This window comes from Micrasema longulum, unplaced genomic scaffold, assembly GCF_059751315.1.
Source record: "Micrasema longulum isolate JH-2025_06_02 unplaced genomic scaffold, ASM5975131v1 h1tg001200l, whole genome shotgun sequence".
In the NCBI taxonomy this organism is placed as follows: Eukaryota; Metazoa; Arthropoda; class Insecta; order Trichoptera; family Brachycentridae; genus Micrasema; species Micrasema longulum.
In genome coordinates, this window is record NW_028278387.1 from 77,272 (window position 1) to 95,057 (window position 17,786).

Consider the following 17,786-nt stretch of genomic DNA (forward strand, 5'->3'; position numbering starts at 1 on the left):
CAATTTTTAAACTTCTTCTTGGACCAGTTAGTTTCATTACAATATTTGAGTTTGTCGAAATGTTCGTAGATAAAAAACTGGATTTCACCCCCTCGGGAGTCATTAATGTAGGACAAAAAATAATTAAATTGAATTTAATAATTTAATTGAGATAATCAAAAATTACGAAAGCAAATAAAAAGTTTATCTTAAAAATAAATCATTTACATATTATGTGACCCAGTTTGCAAATAAATTATCAGAAGAGGAGAGGCTGAAGTTATCATTTTTTGTTGTGTCTTTAAAGTAGGATTAATTCAGTTTAGGGGCGAGGACATTTACCAGCCTCTGTCCTAGTTTGGATTTATAAAATGAAATACCCAACACTTGATTTTTTATTTGACTATGGCAGCTTCTAGCATCTCCTCTGCTACTCAGGTCTGTCCTCTATGGCTCTTTGCATAACCTGCACCTCATATCCTTGCATTAATTTATTAGGTAATCTTGGCGTATATGTCTAATCAATCTAACACGTTCCTCGGAGATGGTCTTTATCAAAAGGAAATATTACATACTACTATGGCCATAAAAATATGTGAAATAGATTTTTTAAAATTAATTGTTTTTTCGAAGTCAATATGGATATTTTTCATTAAGGTTTTTGTACATAACTTCTTTAATTAAATTATTATAAAATAGGTTTCCAAAAAACGCGACATGTTAAGCCTTGACAATTTTGACGTCAAGATGCAAGACGATGTTGTGTTTAAATTTAAACGCTCACGAACAAAGTTCACAATTTAACCGATTTGTGGCAAAGGCAATGAACCGTTTGCGGGCTAGTTTTACTTTATAAACTAAAAAATATATATGTTTTATGCTACTAGTAAAAAAAAAAAAATTTTACTGCACAGTATTTAAAAGAACTTTATTTATTGAAAATAGTTAAAACGAAAATCTTTTTATTTCCCTATTCTAATAAAAACCTTGTCATTAGTGATCCGGTCACTCCAGAAAATTCCCAGAATTTTTTTATCGGACCAGATATCCTATTAATTTAAACTTGACATATTTGTTATTAAGGTAGTTCTATGCTTTATTTACCGAAAAAAACATGACATGACCGAATCCAACAAATACCGTAAAAAAACTGATGAAGGATGAAAATAGGCTGACTACTGCCGAAATGCAACATTTTGGGCGAATGTGCAGTAAAACTATGTAGGATAGGCAAACAAATTATCGCCAAAATCAAGAAAAGAGTACTGGGTTGGTTTGGACCCGTAAATGTTGATGGATGCTAAAAACGAAGAAGACCGAGAAAGATATGACATGACTAGATTCAACAAGATGGATATGATAAAAGTCGAAAAAATTAACGTGCGTTTATGAGCAAATTTATGAATGCGTTACCAGCGTTATTGATAGTCATAGGAAGTGCACGCACGCACGTAAGACTATGGAAAAATAATGATTTAGAGTTTTTTTTCAAATGTCTAAACATTATAATACTCCATATTTTGGTCGTGGTAACACGATGTTACATCACCGCAAGCAACGAAATTATTTATCGTAGTCTTTTGAGAGTTAAAATGTTTTTTTTTTTTTTATTAAAAATGAATATTTGCGTTTTTATGATTTCCCTAAATATTTCAATTTGAGGGTCAATATTAATAAGTTGTAATTGACTTTCTATTTGAAAACGGTAATAAAGTTAAGGTAGGGTGGGTTCAAACCTCGAACCACTGATCCATGAGTCAGTTAACCCTAGCCACTGGACCTCGATGCAATTTATATCTACTGATTATCATAATTTTAAAGTAACATTTTTTTTTGGTTTCAGGTTACCGAGGCAGCTAACGAAACGATGGTAATCAGTTCGTTGGCCTTTTCACCATCCCCCGAAGACGACAATACAAGACTCAGGTGCCAAGCTGACAATCCCAGATTACCGGGAACTCCTTTAGACGACTCCTTTATTCTTAACGTCATATGTAAGTCAAATTCAACTTTTACAATAAAATAAATGTCATAATGCTCCTCGAGCTGTAATTATATTTTATTCATTAACAAACAATTACCAAAAAAAAAAAAGTTTTTTTTTTAAGGAATAGCTTTTTCATCCAATTGTTTTTGATTGTTAAGAAAGATAAAGAAAGAAAATGTGAAAAAAGTTCCACAACACCAAGACCAATTGAGGAAAAAATTATCGTGTTTTTTTTATTGCAATTTACGGTCAAAAATAAAAATAATATATCACGTGTTAACATAAGTTGTGTTCGTTTGAGCACCAAAAGTTAAGCAAAAGGTTAAACTTATTTTTCTTCTTTCTCCTGGCTGTATGCCCCATTTACTTGAAGTAAGCCTCCCTAGTTCTTAGTCTACACGTTGGAATATGAGATTTGTTGTTTGGGTTGTCTTTTACGGCCAGTTGCCAACTGACGCCGAAACAGTAACCCCTCTTTCTAACCGGGGCTTAAGAAGCAATCGTTGATTATTTTTCCTCCGCTGCGATGCACTTCTGATGAGCGATGATCTCCGTCATCACATTCGTTGAGGTCTTCACCCGTAGCCCTGTTCAATGGATCTCGTTATACCCCGCAATACTGGGTCCTCAATCTAGTCACCGAAATACTTCAGTATACTCAAATGAAAGGTGCTCACTCCCGCGACGTGGTCGCGCTGAATGAGAATTACTCCAGTGAGAACTGAAAAAGTGAACTCTCTCCTAAAATTGTGTAACTTGGGGTATGTAGATGATGCAGTCTTTTTTTAAAAGTCTGTTGGTGATTTTCAGGAAATTGTTGATACACTGCAGGAAAACTCAACTCGTCTAGGTCTTAATATTAATACAAAAAAGACTCAGTTTATGTGCAACAAATCCTGTCCTGACGCTGATCAGCCTCTCTATAATAACGGACAGAGGATTGAAAAAGTTGACAGTTTTAAATACTTGGGAGTTTACATAACTAAGGATGGAAGCATGCATAAAGAGCTCGCAACCCGCCTAGAAATTGCTGGAGCAACTTTTAACATGATGTGTGTTGTCTGGAACTCTAGTCTATACTCCGTCAAAACGAAATGCCAATTATTCCAATCTTGTATAATGCCAGTACTCCTATATGGGTGCGAATTTTGGCACCTTACCAAAACTCAAAATACCAAACTTCTGAGTTTTGAGAGTAAGTGTTTGAAAAGAATATTAGGTATAAGGTGGTTAGATTTTATAACTAACATTGAAGTCCGAAAACGGACGCAGAAGCCTCCTATAACGAGCGTCTTGAGGATGCGGCGGTGAACCTGGCTTGGAAACGTGCTGCGCATGCCTCAGAAGAACTTAAGCTTAAGTTGCCTCTTCTTTAAACCTGCGAGCTCATTAATGACGATCTTCAGACTTTATTCGGCGGAATTAAGGGGCGCTGGATTGACGTGGGAAGAGACAAAAATGCTGGCTGGCGATAGGGTCTCCTGGAGGCAACTGGTGATATCCACATGCTCCACTTAGAAGCGGATGTGGAAAAGAAAAAGAGAACTGAGAAGTTGACTCAGTCCTTCAGAAGCCGGGTTAATGGTCCCGTTTAGGTATCACAGTTAAAGATATGCCCACAAATCATAGCCTGAGAGCGAGGGTAGTAAAGGTCAAACTTCATTCAAAGGAAAAAAGATTCGCTCTTCAAGATATTGTTTGCTCAAGTAAAACTACAGTACTAGGTTTCAACATTTTTTAAAATCAACTGACGTTCCAACTAAAAACGAGAATATGTTAATAAAATAAAATAAAATTTCTCTCGTTTCATACAGAGTGGAAGTAGTTATACACGTTTGCATGTTTGTACTCCAAACAAATATGTTCTAGTCAGAAATACATTTTGTTCTTCATTCTGTGTAGAAATGAATGAGATTGAGCGCCTTACAAAGAAACGTCATGCGATGTTATTCAAAGTGAGTGGTCCAAAATAAATTCCAAAGAAATAATACAGGATTTTTCGTTACAAAAGGATTCCCCACAAATAAGAGAATACGTTTCAAATTATTGGTTATCAAAATCAAAATATTGTCTTGAAAGTTGTAAAGTGCCATCTTCTTTGAAATACGATGAATTCAGTTTTTCAAATTTGTCAGCGATTGATTAGGTTTTTTTCTTCCAAATTATTCTTCATATTCAAGTAACAGTTTGTCTCAAATTGCCAAATTCATGCCCATTGGTGCTTCAATTAATAAAATCGTATCTGTGATTCTAATCAGTGAGTGGTACTGAAAATTCGTCGGTGAGAATTGTAAAAATCTATTTTTAATTCTAGTAACCAAACCTTTCAAATAAAGCAGTCTTTATTTATGCTTAGTAAAAATTAATTCGTAACATCTTAAGAACTAATAAAAACATTTAATAAGATTACATTTTTTTTTTTAATTTCTCACCAATATATTTTTTCAAATTATTTTTAAATTTCAATGCTTTCTATTTCTTTTATTTCTTCAGGTTACTCATTGAACAACTTCAATCCATTATACAATGAGTTTTGAGACTCCGTTTTTCTCCTCATTGGTAATCTTATATATTTTTTATGTCTAGTTTCATATGAATGACATTGCTGGTTAAATTTGTTTTATTTTATTAATCTCCTTAATGATTTAAAGTTAAAAATGATATTTTATATTTTATTTGTTGCTTTACCACAGCCGATTTATAAGTCCATTATTTCTACATTAGAATACGTATTCTTTTGTATAATCCTTATCGCTTTATTTTGAAGCATTTGTATATTTTTAATTTTTTCCTTCATTCCATAAAAAAAATAATGGAAGAACAGTAATCTATATGTCCCATTAATATATTTTTTTAAATACATACTGAAAATTTATTTCGCTTGGACTTGCGAGTTAAACATTTTAATTAATTTTTCGGTCACTTCTTTCTGGATTCATAAAACATCATCAAAACTAGTAAACTGAAATAGGTCACTGTTTGTTTTCGTGAAATTTGTGTAAATGGGTACAAAAAAAGATCCAGTTAAGAGTAAAAATGAGGCGCATAGATTTTTACAGCCGCTGTTATCAATATCTGTGGTATTTTTTTTAATTAAATTTAAAATTAATCTGCTTAAGGTGTTAAGTATTTAACATGCTAATAATTAATAATAACATTAATCTGCTTTAGGTGTTAAGGATTTAACATGCTAATAATTATTTGATTGCGTCAAAGTTCATAGGCCAATTGACGTAGGGTATATTGCAGTCCCCGAACATTAAAATTTAAACTCCCGGATGGTTAAGAATATCTTTTTTTAACTTCCTTGCAATGTTTTTCATACACACTAGTGGGGAACACAATACACACGTATTAATTAATTGAAAATTTTTATGTTTTTTTCATTATGTATTATTTTATTATTTCATTTAGTACGTACTATTATTTGGCATATGATTTATTGCTCCTATTTCTTACTTATTGAGTGCGTTTCTAGAAAAAATATCTCAATTGTTATTTTAATTATGCTCCTATATATATATATATATATATTCTTTTTCTGTTGATTTAAATGATACTCTAAATTTGTTTTTTTTCAATACTACAATATATTTTAGTATATTTTTGTTGATTTTAATGATACCACTTTTTTGTATATTTGATTATGTGTGATTCTTAATTTGTATAATTTATATTTTAAAAATTATTTCTGATTATCTTTTTTGCTTTGTATTCTTTGGAATTTTATTATTTATTACATTTACCTTTTTTTCTAGATTGTTATTCTATGTTATTATAATTTGATCGCATTGATTTTACTATGTATTTTTATTGTTATTTATTGTGGCTTGACACGGGCATAGCCAAAAAGCCTTAATTAGTTCATAAATATGTAAACTAGTGTAATTTTGAATGGATAAATAAATAAATTGTACTTTCTTATGCTTTTTTAACTTAGATGACAGTATATTCACAAATTTAACTTTAATTAAATTGTATAACTTTGGTATGAAATTTATTCCTGAAAGCCCGCCTTCTTCACTAGATTTATTGGTGCTAGATTGACGGTCACATTATATGTAGTTGTTGTTAACAAAACCTGTTTTCGCCGTTGCAATTTCATTGTTTAGCTGAGTCCCAATAAGTTAAAAAACATATTTTGTGGCTGAACAAACTGAGACTCTCGTGGTATTTAATTTGGTTCTCAATCCCCGGACATTCTGATAGTATAGTTTAAGAATCAGTTTTTTGATTTTCCAATAATTTTCGGGCATTCGTTTATAAACATTAACGTAAGGTCATGTTGACTATCGGTTTTCCTTTGTTCAAGTTGCACTCTTAGTTCCTTCAAATAGTTTCTCTCGTCCATTTTTTTGTCCTCCACAATTTTGTAAGTAAATTAATTTCAGTTTGGATGTACTCCGAATAAGTAAAAGTTCTTACATGTTTTTCTTTTTCTTCCACTGGCTTGTTGACCAGTTACTTTTTGTTTCAAGTTTTCTCAAAAAAGTTGGACTGCGAGGTTTCCATTTATATTTTTAGAGGTCTTCCTTGAGGTAAACTGTCTGTTGCTGTTCTTACGGCTCTTGATTCTGCCATTCTAGTCACATGTTAATTACATTATCTTATTCTCTACCGCCCCTTTATTATAATACTCTTGACTTTGGATTTTTGTGTTTCGTATTCTGTCACGAAAGGTTTTGCCAGCAATTTTCCTGAGTATATTCACTTCTCTGGCTTAAAAAAGGCTTTTGGTTCTAAGAGTGGATTATATGCTTTAAGTCATTATTGTACTGACACACGTTTTGTAAATGCTCACTTCGATAGAACATACTTGTTCTTTAGATGATGTTTTTTAAACATCTAGATATGATTGAGGCTTTTTGTGTCTCTTCCAGCACTTCACCCTTCAGGTTATTGTTACTCCTTGTTCTAGCACCCAAATATTAGAAAATAATATCATATTTGAATAATGAAAGAATAATGTTGTTTTTAAACAATTAAAATCTTAACCAATTACTCCTTTAAAAAATATGCTAAAAAATCGGTCAAGGATAGAAATTTTCTTGATTACTTTATCTAAATTGCTAGCAACATTTATTAATTTTTGGTTTTGTCTACTAAAATATTATGCACATTTATTTTTTTTAATAAGATCTTACTGTCACATAAAGCTTCTTAAATAAGTAAACCAACGGATTTTTTTCTTTTTTATCATTTTGTTCTATTCATATACACAATATACATATGTACTGTAAACACGTAACTATCGGAAAAATTTAACACATGTTTTAAAAAATAAAGTATAATATTCTCCATTTCGTTTTGATAATAATGACTATTATTTTTAATCTAACTTATTCGTGTGTTTTTTACAAAAGTAAGTAGAATTTAATGTTATTTTTCTCAAATTTAATATAATAAGAGAAAACACATTTTGGATTTTTGCTACTCAACCGTAAAAGTATTTTGATCAGAAATTCATATTCGTCATAAAGTTTTGACTAGCACTCAGTCAAAACATATTTCCATCATTTTAAGTTCTCGGAAACTAAAATGTAATTTTCTTATTGATCTAGTTATCGGCATTAAATTGAAAATGCCTTAATATTTTCAAAACTCTGCGAAACTTTTCACCATTCGCGTGTACCTGAGAAGGTTAGTAGAGAAGAGATCCCGACTTGACATTTTCGTTAAAATTTATACAACCCACCTACTTGTTTGTTTCCACAGAATAACTTTTCGCATAACAAAGTTTTAATTGCGATGTTTGATTAATATTTGTAGATAAATTTCCTTTCTTTGGTATATCGACAAGCTGTAGCCAACATTCGCATTAGATTTACCGAATTTCGTTCCCCGAGTCAAATTTAGTTCGGTAAAAGTTTGCCCAAGATACAAAACTGTTTCATCTTAGCTTAACATAAATACCAACCATTTCACAATCTACATTGCGTTTTATGTAGAATTCAAAATGAACAACTTGATATTAAATTATCGTAATATTTGGATTCAATTTTAATTTCCTTCATACGCTAAAATTATTTTAATTCTTGATTATAATAGTTCTTCCATTAATCATTTATTTTAAAGTTTTTTTTAACATCTTCACCCGGTGGTGCAAAGATCACGCCATCTGAAAAGTACTTGCAGTGTATCTTGATCATGTATTACAAGAAGGAAAGGTGATCAGTCTTACGCTTCAGATCCAGGGTCAGTGAAATACTGCAATGTAAAACCACCTTATAAACAAATATTTCGCCTTGTTTTTGGAGGAATTCAACCTAAAACCTGAGCACGGTAGGTTAACATGCGAATCACTATCCTATGATGCAGACTTTACTGCACTCCATTTCCTTTTTGAGGATTTTTACCTGAGCATAGCCATCGAGTCGAAAACACTCGTCCAGAATCCTGGTTCTATTTAATAGACATAACTGTAGGAAATAAAACCAGGATGATGTTTTTTTAAGTAACACAAATCAAACCAATTTCTCAGTTAAAAGACATACTTAAGTATAATGTAAAAAACGTGATTTAACTTTAAAAAAAAAATTATCAAACATCCGCACAAATCAAAAAATCGAAGACGTATGCACATTAACGAATAGATCGAAAAGTGAATGTTACAATGTGGGTTATCATCATCATTTCCTTATCCAAACCCAGTGGTGCATAAGAAACTAAATTGGGACTCCATTCTCAGCGTACCTTGATCACTTTATATACGAAAGTAAGATGCAAGTCTTTAACTTAAGATCCAATCTAGGGGCAGTAAAATTTTATCACCCTAAAACGATGTTTTGATATGATTATAGCACTCAAACAATGATTTTTGACGCATAGATATTTGCCATTGGCGTGTCTCTATAGCTTTTTTTTTTGATAAATTGCTTAATTTGGGAACTAGAACTATCCAAATACCAATTTTAACATATAACAACAGAGATGAATAACGTTCTAGAGAAGGTAATATAGAAGTGAAGGCATCTACAGGGCTTATGACCGGTCATTGGTTGGTTAAATTAGCCACTTTACACACTGTGTAACATTCACCATTCTGCCTATATTTGAACATCCAAATCCCTTAAATTTTTTCATGTGTGGATGTTTGTGAAGTTAAAAAGCTGAAACCTTTATTAATGCTGGTGAGATTCATCCAATTAAATTATTTCACCAACATACTAGACAACGCCTGAAAATGTTACTTTTTAAAAAATTTCTATACTTATTTATAGACCAGGCGAATTTATCAACAATATCCAAGTTGATTATCCAAATACCCTCAAAAGCACCCAGTTTTATCTGCCGTCTTTGAACGTACGGTATAAATATGTGATAAGTATTTTTTTAAAATGCAAAAATGACCGAAAATAAAAAATTAATTCTCATACTCTTTCTTAAAAAAAAATACCAGACTACAAGACCTCGACTTTGGCGATTTCAGTTCGGCATAATCAGTTCGACATACAGTTATCTTTTTTGCATAGTATCAGGGAGGCATTTGCGAGAAATTGAAAGAAAAACATTGAACGTTGAAGATGATGTAACCAGTTCTGAAAATGTTTACTTGATCATTATTAAAATTACACAGAGTGAAACTCATCCAAAGAATTTTAATTTTATGACATTTTTATAAAAATCATTACTTGTATAAAAGTAGTACCTTTTACTTTCCACCACAAAAATATATTTATCTCAAAAAAACATTTTTAATTCAAGTAAATAAGCTTGTTGGTGACAAAACTGCAAACCCTTATTTGGAGCCCTGGAGAATTGGCTACAAAGGCCGCAGAGTCCTATTCGTATCGCGTTCAGTAATGCTTTTCAATTGAATATGTGGCAATATTTGCCCAATTAAACCATACATTTAGCTCTTCCACACACTATTACTGTACCACGTAGAGTAGACCGAGTTTCAAAGCTAATTTTCTATGCATTCGCTTGCAAGTTGCGAACTGCAGTTGGCGCGTTCTGCGGTTTGGTAGAGAAACAAGGCTTGGTTAGACGAAGCGAGGAACGCCAAACAAGCTTAAACGAAATTTGACATAAATTTCAAATATGTACGAGTGCGTCTGATTTTTTATGTGAATGCAAACAAAAATCTTATGGTTCATTCTGGATGTTGCGTTAGGTTTTGTCTCTGCCAATATTTGTGTACTTTCGAGGGCCTTGTGTGCAAAAACTATCATGATTACAGAATTTCTAAAGCTTTGTTTTGTCGACTACCGAAACAAATTTGTTTGTTACGTGTGGAGATTTTGCAAGGTTACGTCACAGCGCTACGCGGGAGTCTAAATTTGGGCTTGTGTGGGTACGGTGCGCTTTCAGTTCAGTTGTATCTCTGGAACGAGCTGGTTGATTTTTATGATTTAATGTTATCTAAAGCGTAATTATATTTCGTTTATTTCAACTGTCTTTTTAACAACCGAAACAAAATAATATTTCTGTATGGAGAGCAACGTGTGTAATTTCGTATTCACGAAATAAAAATCCGACGGGAAAAATACAATGTACGTTTTTTTTTATTATGTTTTTGTGCGCACGCAGACAAGGAATACCTACAGTTCCGTGAGTGAAATAGAACCAGAACCCTGGACGAGTGTTTTTGACTCGATGGGTGCTCTCAGGGAAAACTCGTGAATAAAGAAATCGAGTGAAGGTAAGTCCACCACGTTTTGTAGTGGTTGGCAAGTTCGCCCTTCATTTTTGAGGACCTGAGTTCGATTCCTGGTAAGATGGACACGAAATGTTAAATTTAACCCTTTAAGACTGTGTGTGTGTGTTCAAACGAACACTAACTTCGCGATTTTATTTTAAAACTTATAAATCAAATGATGATGTCGTATTTGTGTTTTCCGATTCGAAAAATACGTGTTTCAAAAACACGGTTGATTTAATATTGGTTTGAGACCCAACATTTGTTAAAAATGTTTTTTTAAATATTAATGTCTTAATCTTAAGTGGTCTTGGTGATCTGTGGTTAAGATTAACAGTCAGGCATGGAAGGTTCCGGGATCGATTTCCGGTGAGAAAATAAAGAAAACAATTTGATATTTCTCAAACCTGTGTGTTCTGTAATACTATTTACTTCTGTGATTAGCTCTCCTGGCCTGGTGAAAAAAAATTCTTGCAAACGGAGAGGCAAATATTTTTGAGACGGAAATATGGGAGTCAAGACATTTGCAGAGTTAATGACCTGTAATTAGCAGATTTCTAGTAAAATCCAGCCTTGTCAACAAATATTTGGACATACTGAAATTAATGTTTATGTTTTGGTTTAAGCAGTTTTTGTACAATAAAAATACGAATCATTTTTACATCCACAGGACTTTAATCAAATAATAATTTTACCCACCGTCTTTATTGAGATGTATAAATCTGTTTTTTTTCGTAGTGTTTCAAAACTAAAACCATAACGTAAAATCACAAGGCGTCGTAAATATTCTGAAGTCATTTTTCCGTTAAAATTTCGGTTACGTTTCTCTGGCTCACGGCGCTCGACTGTACATAGCACAAACACCCTCTATCGAGCAAAAACGGTAGCAAAAACACGTTTCTTCTGATAAATAAGTCTGACCACACAGTTGTATTGGAATGAAAAGGATGATATTTCTATCTAGAATTTCATTTGACCGTCTGCACGTGGTCTGCCATTCTTATGAAAAATGGCGCAAAAGTGCGTCATAGCGTTTCTTTTCAGTAATTATTTTGTGGCAGAAATGCGAGGATTTTTTTTTTGGTATATACTTCTCTTATCCAACAAACGGTAGTCAAAACCATCAAATATTCTAGTTATTTCTTCTTCATTAACCTGTCCAATGCTGAACGTCTGAGGCACTAGGTGTATGCTTATTTAATTTTATTGTATTTGTTTATAAGTGCACTGTATTTTATTTATTTGTGAAGCCTTACATGTATTACTGTAAGATATCTGTAAAAGTTCTATACAAGGGCATAAAAATAAATCAAAATCACACAAAATATAACACTTGTTTATCTCATCCAGAATATGTAAATAGCACCGCCTAGTTCATATATCAATAACAACAATCATTTTACAAAAATGCATTTTTTTGTAGTCAAAAATATCACAATGTAATAAATTTGCACTTAAAATTCAATATGCAGCTTTACAGATACCATATTACTTAATACGTTTATATATTTTTTAATCTACCTTGCCTTCTTTACCCTCTCAACATTCACCTCCTTCTTAATCCTGCCTCATTTACTGATAGGCTAATCACTGAAAGGTGGTATTGAGATCTCGATCATTTTGGAGGACATCAATTTTTATATTCCGAGTGGATATCTTCAAAAGTATGAGCACAGATTTTTTTACCTCGTGGCTTCCAGAACCAACCTGCCTCTGGTCTTGCCCATAGGAAGAGCAGTCAAGAAGCTGAAGATGATCGCTTTGGAGATCGACATCTTTCACGTCAGTGAAACTTTGCTAAGGAGGAAAACACATATGTTATCGTAGAGAATTATATCTTTATGATATCAAACTAATGCTCAAAGATTCCTGGCCAGACATGTTGTGCCAATTTAATGCCTAAATATTTTATTTTATTTGTTAAATGAAATCATTTTAGTCCAAAAGTAATATATTAAAAATATGAAAAAACACTATTTTTTTGTTTTACGTAATTATTATTATATCATCATCATTAAATCTTTATCCACATTCAGTGGTGCCTAAAACACTGCATTGATCAATAAAATGCCCTAAATCTCGATCAACTGTCACAGGAAGGAAACGTAGTTAGTTTTATCCTTTGTATAATATACATAAGAAACTATTTTTTCTTGTATTTTTGATACGATGGGAAGATTTGAAATAGGGTGAAAACTAAAGAGATTTTCCCCATATTGTTGTGATTTTTTAAAAAGCGAAGTTACATTACCTTTCTTTATGGCTCATTTTTTAATGTTTTTATGTAGTCTTAAAAAATTACAAACATATTATACATGAATGTCCTAATAATAACAATGAACAGTGGTAATTTTATTGTATTGTATGTATTTATAAATACGCCCAATGGGAAATTTTAAGTACATGTGTATGCATCGAAAAATATTATTAAAGAAAGTAGAAAGACACAATGGTATGGACTTGGTGACAGTAGAAGCGCAAGAGAGTTTCTATTTGTAATTTAATTTAATTATTGTATCTAGACCATAGATTTCATAATGTATTCTAAATTTAGTACACCCACGCACTGACTGACATGCCTACGTGGGATTTTTTTTGTTTGTTTTTTTTTATAAAGTGTAATGAAAAATCGAACAAATGTTAGCAAAAAAATGTACAATTTTTTTTTTATAAATATTAAATATGATGAGAAGCCCTCCGGGCGTTTTACTGAATTAAATTAATTTCCCAAAACACTCAATAAAATTGAACCAACGAATTGAATTGACTAGCTTCATCGGTCGTCGATAAATATTTCAGGTAAAATCATTGCACATGTGTGTGTCATCGATCAATGGAATAGATATGGATCACACGAATGAATTTTTTTTTAGCTTGCATTGCTCAATAAGTAAAAAGTTAAATTTGTTGCCCATTTTATTTTTCTTAAATATTCAATACCTTTAAATATGTAAAATTGTTGGTTTTACAATAACAACATGAAACACGTTTTAAAGTAGAAAGCTCGCCAAACATTTCTGATTTGTTTTATGTTCGGGTGAATAGTTTTCAAAAAAATTAACCTCCGTGTGTGAATTTTCAAAAACAGCTAAAATTTTCGTGATTTGACCAACTTTGTTATAAATTATGCTCTTCACTGATGCTGCATATTGGGCCACCCCTATCGTTTACTAACCTTGTTTCATTTCCGGGTGCATAGTTTTACTTGAGTTAATTTTGCCTGAATTCCACGCTGTGTATGTCCAGAAATATCCAATATTGAATTAAATAGTCCTCGATTTTACCATTGACCTGTAATAACATCAGTTTCGTATTTAATTTTAATTCGTAGTTTCAATTTAACCTACGTTGTATAGAAAAACCGTTGGATAACTTTTTTTTTTTTTTAATTCTGTACCTTAAACGATTTACCACGGGTCTCACATTGAACAAAATGTATGGGAAACCGGATTTTTTAATACTACAAATACCGATAAAAATATATGAAATGGATTTAGAATAATTAATTGTATTTTCAAAATCAATATGGATATTGAGAGAAATGTTTTCATACATACATGTAAGCAAGAAATTCAATAAAAATATGTTCAATGAAAAACGCGACGTGTTTGGCCTTGGTTGTTGTGACGTCAAGATTCATGAAATTGTTTTACACAAATTTCAGTAGCAGGAACAAATAAACATGAATCGTGACGTATTAGGGGCGTGGCCAATGGATCCACCATTTTTTGCGGGAATTCAAAATTACAAATTTAAAATATTTTTTTATGCTACTAATAATTAGGAAAAAAAAACTTTTTTTCTGGACAGTATTTCAAAGACCTTTATTATTTTGAAAAGATAAAAAAAAATTATATATCCCTATTGTGCTATTTTAATCTATAAAAATCTTTCGATGTGAAATAATGATTGTTTAAATAAAAAATAACACTATTTTTTATTTGATTTTCTGTTATTTTTTTTTATTTTTTTAAACATTATAAAAAAATAACATATAGGAGAAGATCCGTGCTATGGCAGACTAACATAAAACCACCCTAAACGTATTAAAATAATACATCTGAATACATATCTACAGTTCCTCTTTCTTCTCTAACTCATACAGTGTCAAAAAAAACAAAGGAAATCAATTGTATCTATTCTTACTCAAATTAAAGACATAACCTCGACAATACAACACATACAAATAGTACAACCACTAGATCCTCAACACAAAGACAACTTAAACATATACAAACTTATACCACTTTCGGACAAAGGGATTTTGAGTATTATGCAATTAAAATCTATAATCTACTTCCACTGTCCATTAAAACAATAACGAATGAGAAAATGTTCCATAAGTAAAATGAATTGCCTCATTTGCCTAAACCAATATTAAATCAACTGCTCCAAAAATATATAGTTTATGTGATGGTTTTGTTCTTTAATTGTACGTTTTATAATATAAATAATATACGTGTACATTAATGAAATATAAACTTAAATACGTAGTGTTAAACGCTCTGAACATTTTATTAATTATCTCTGTATATAAAGTCTTCTTTATTTATTCAAACATGTACAAATATTTTTAAAAAGTATTTTGTTAAGTGTCCTCGGCACGGGTAACATTCCAGTGAGGTCACATTATTTTTATTATTAATTTTTTTTATAATGGGAAAAAAATAATAAATAAATAAAAAATATGCACGAGTGCTAAAAGGTTTCTATGGATAAAAGTTATCATAGTATTAATGAATATTTGGAAGATGAAACAGAGTAAATTTAAACATACTTAATGTAAATAATGTAAGCACTAAGCATCATATCTAAAACTGTATATTTAACCTTATTGTTTCAAAAGTTTGTATTTATTTTTTATTCGCAAATATATTGAATATTTTACTGGTTAGACTATATTAAACTTCTAGCAGCAATTGGTCCGCCTTTTACTCAAGTACCTTTTTTTTCCACAATCGTGTATTGGTAAATAGAGATTTTTCATTTTTATTATTTTTATATTACAGATGATCTTAATATGCTTCATTTGGTTTAATAATGTCGTACCCTATGCATCACTGGATATGGAAAATGGAAAATATAATGCTCCTGAGAAATGCCATCGATCATCCAGCTGAAAACACTCATCCGGGGTGCTAGTTCTATTTCTAGTATTCTATAGTATTCATTATTCCACTCGGACTAGAGAAACGGAGTAATAAAAATAACCTGATTTTCATTTATCACGAATATATGTATTTAGAATACTTACTTAAGCAATTAACATTTATTACTGTTTGTCGACCTTCTGTTAACTGTTGTAATTCAGAGACAATTATTATAATTTTGAAAATAATATTATAAAATAAATGTAGACTTTTCTCCTTTCTGGTAATATCCACGTCCTACTTCTTTCATTCCACGGTCAAAGGAAATTAACTACAAATTAAAAAAATAATACTGCCTTGTGGTGGCATTTAAAATATTGAAACTTTTTGTTTTCCTAACTTAAGTAGATATTTATTTTCTAATCGTCGGAAATTATCACTGCCACTATGGCTGCATCGTCTGCGTAGCATGTGTTGTTAACGACCTTATCTCTTTTAGTTCTAGATTTACCACTTTCTTCATTCTTGAAAGGGTTTTTATATTTTCATTTTGTTTTTGTAAGAAAAGATTTTTGGCTCATATATTGTTGTGTTTTATTAAGTTATACAGAAACTAAACTTGGTTTGTTTTTTTGTTGTTCTTAGTATGTGCATCTTTAAAAGATATATGTAAATATTATTGCCTCGAATTGATTTGTAGTAGCTCCTGGGAATATAATTCATATATATAATACTCTGAACTATATGATTTATAAATAAATAATATATAATTAAATATTTTTAATTTACAATTCGTAATGATAGTTTAGTTAAATCAGTTAATATATTTTTAACCATAGAATATTTGACAACTAGAGTGGGCGGATGATGTATGAAGATTTTTTTATTTTTAATAATAGTCGAAAAAGTTGCATTCTGGATCAAATTGAACGTAAAAGTTATTTTTAAAAATACTCCATACTACCTTTGGCCTTTAACCGACGTTTTAAGTTTATCACTGCCTGAACATTTCGTTAATTATCTTTTTTTTTTTTTTTTAATAAAAATAAAACCCAATCACATAACAAATTCAAACACGTTTTAAAACTACCGAATAGCAAAAAGTTTACACTCCGCGGAACTGATCCCGTTGAGCGCCTGGCTAATATTGACGAAAACAATAGCTCATTAAAACAATGCTACCCATTTAGTATAAAACAAAGTGCAAATCACGCCCGTAGATGCTTATTAAATAAGGTTTTAACTGGACTGATGTTCTTACTTACATACGAAATGACAGCCGGTTTAGCGCAAAAAAACGACTTTTTCGGAAACTTCAAGCTAAGTAGTATCGAATATTTTTTTTCAAATTTTTTGCATTCTGAGTAATCTAAAGGGTAACGTTTTAGACCCTTTTCATTTCAAAATTAAAAAAAATATATATCGGTCCCCCCTAATGACCACAGTTACGATTATCGTACACTCTCTCGTACTTATGTTCACTGTACTTCATAGTCTAAACGCTCCTATAATATGTATTTTCTTTCTTATTCTTAAACCACCCTTTAAATGCCCGTTCACAATGTCCCTGTCTTCTCTAACTCATATAGTGTCCATGCGGCTCGACTGTGGAATCATCCCCCTCCACTAGCAAATATGTTTCTACAGTAAATCTGTTTACATCGGATCTGAAGAAAAGAAAATCTCATAACTCCTCCTTAATCTATTCTCCTTTTCTCTTTCCGTTTTATTCCCTTTTTCCATTGAATATAAGCAGGTGACTGCTGCGAGATATTAGATGCATTGATTTATATACAATTAAGCAAGGTGTTATCCAGATGCTTATCAAAATTTGTGTTGGTGTGATAATTTTTATTTTTAGTATTCTTTAATAATATGCATGCTTCCACTTTCCATAATATTGAATTCCAACTCAACACAGGACTCTTGGCCTCATAGGGTAAGGGGTACGTTTTTTTTTTTAATAAAAAAAAATATTTACAGTTAGTCATAGACCAATATTGCTTTCTTTTTTTTTATGCTTATTTATTTTCTTTTAAATGCGTTTTGAAACCCAATAAACAATTATTATGTACACAATGTAAAAAAG

The 17,786-nt window shown here is 31.3% G+C and overlaps 1 protein-coding gene across 1 annotated transcript in view; it reads left to right on the forward strand.

Annotated features, from left to right (window-relative positions):
• Positions 1-384: 384 nt before the first annotated feature.
• LOC148276550 (synaptogenesis protein syg-1-like) overlaps positions 385-17,786 on the forward strand; it is a gene marked incomplete at its 3' end in the record, with an annotated part of 138,637 nt that continues 121,235 nt past the window's right edge. The window contains exons 1-2 of the mRNA XM_088234100.1: positions 385-417; positions 1,823-1,973. Of these exons, the coding sequence (XP_088090226.1) occupies positions 385-417; positions 1,823-1,973 (184 nt within the window). The remainder of the gene's footprint in view (positions 418-1,822; positions 1,974-17,786) is intronic.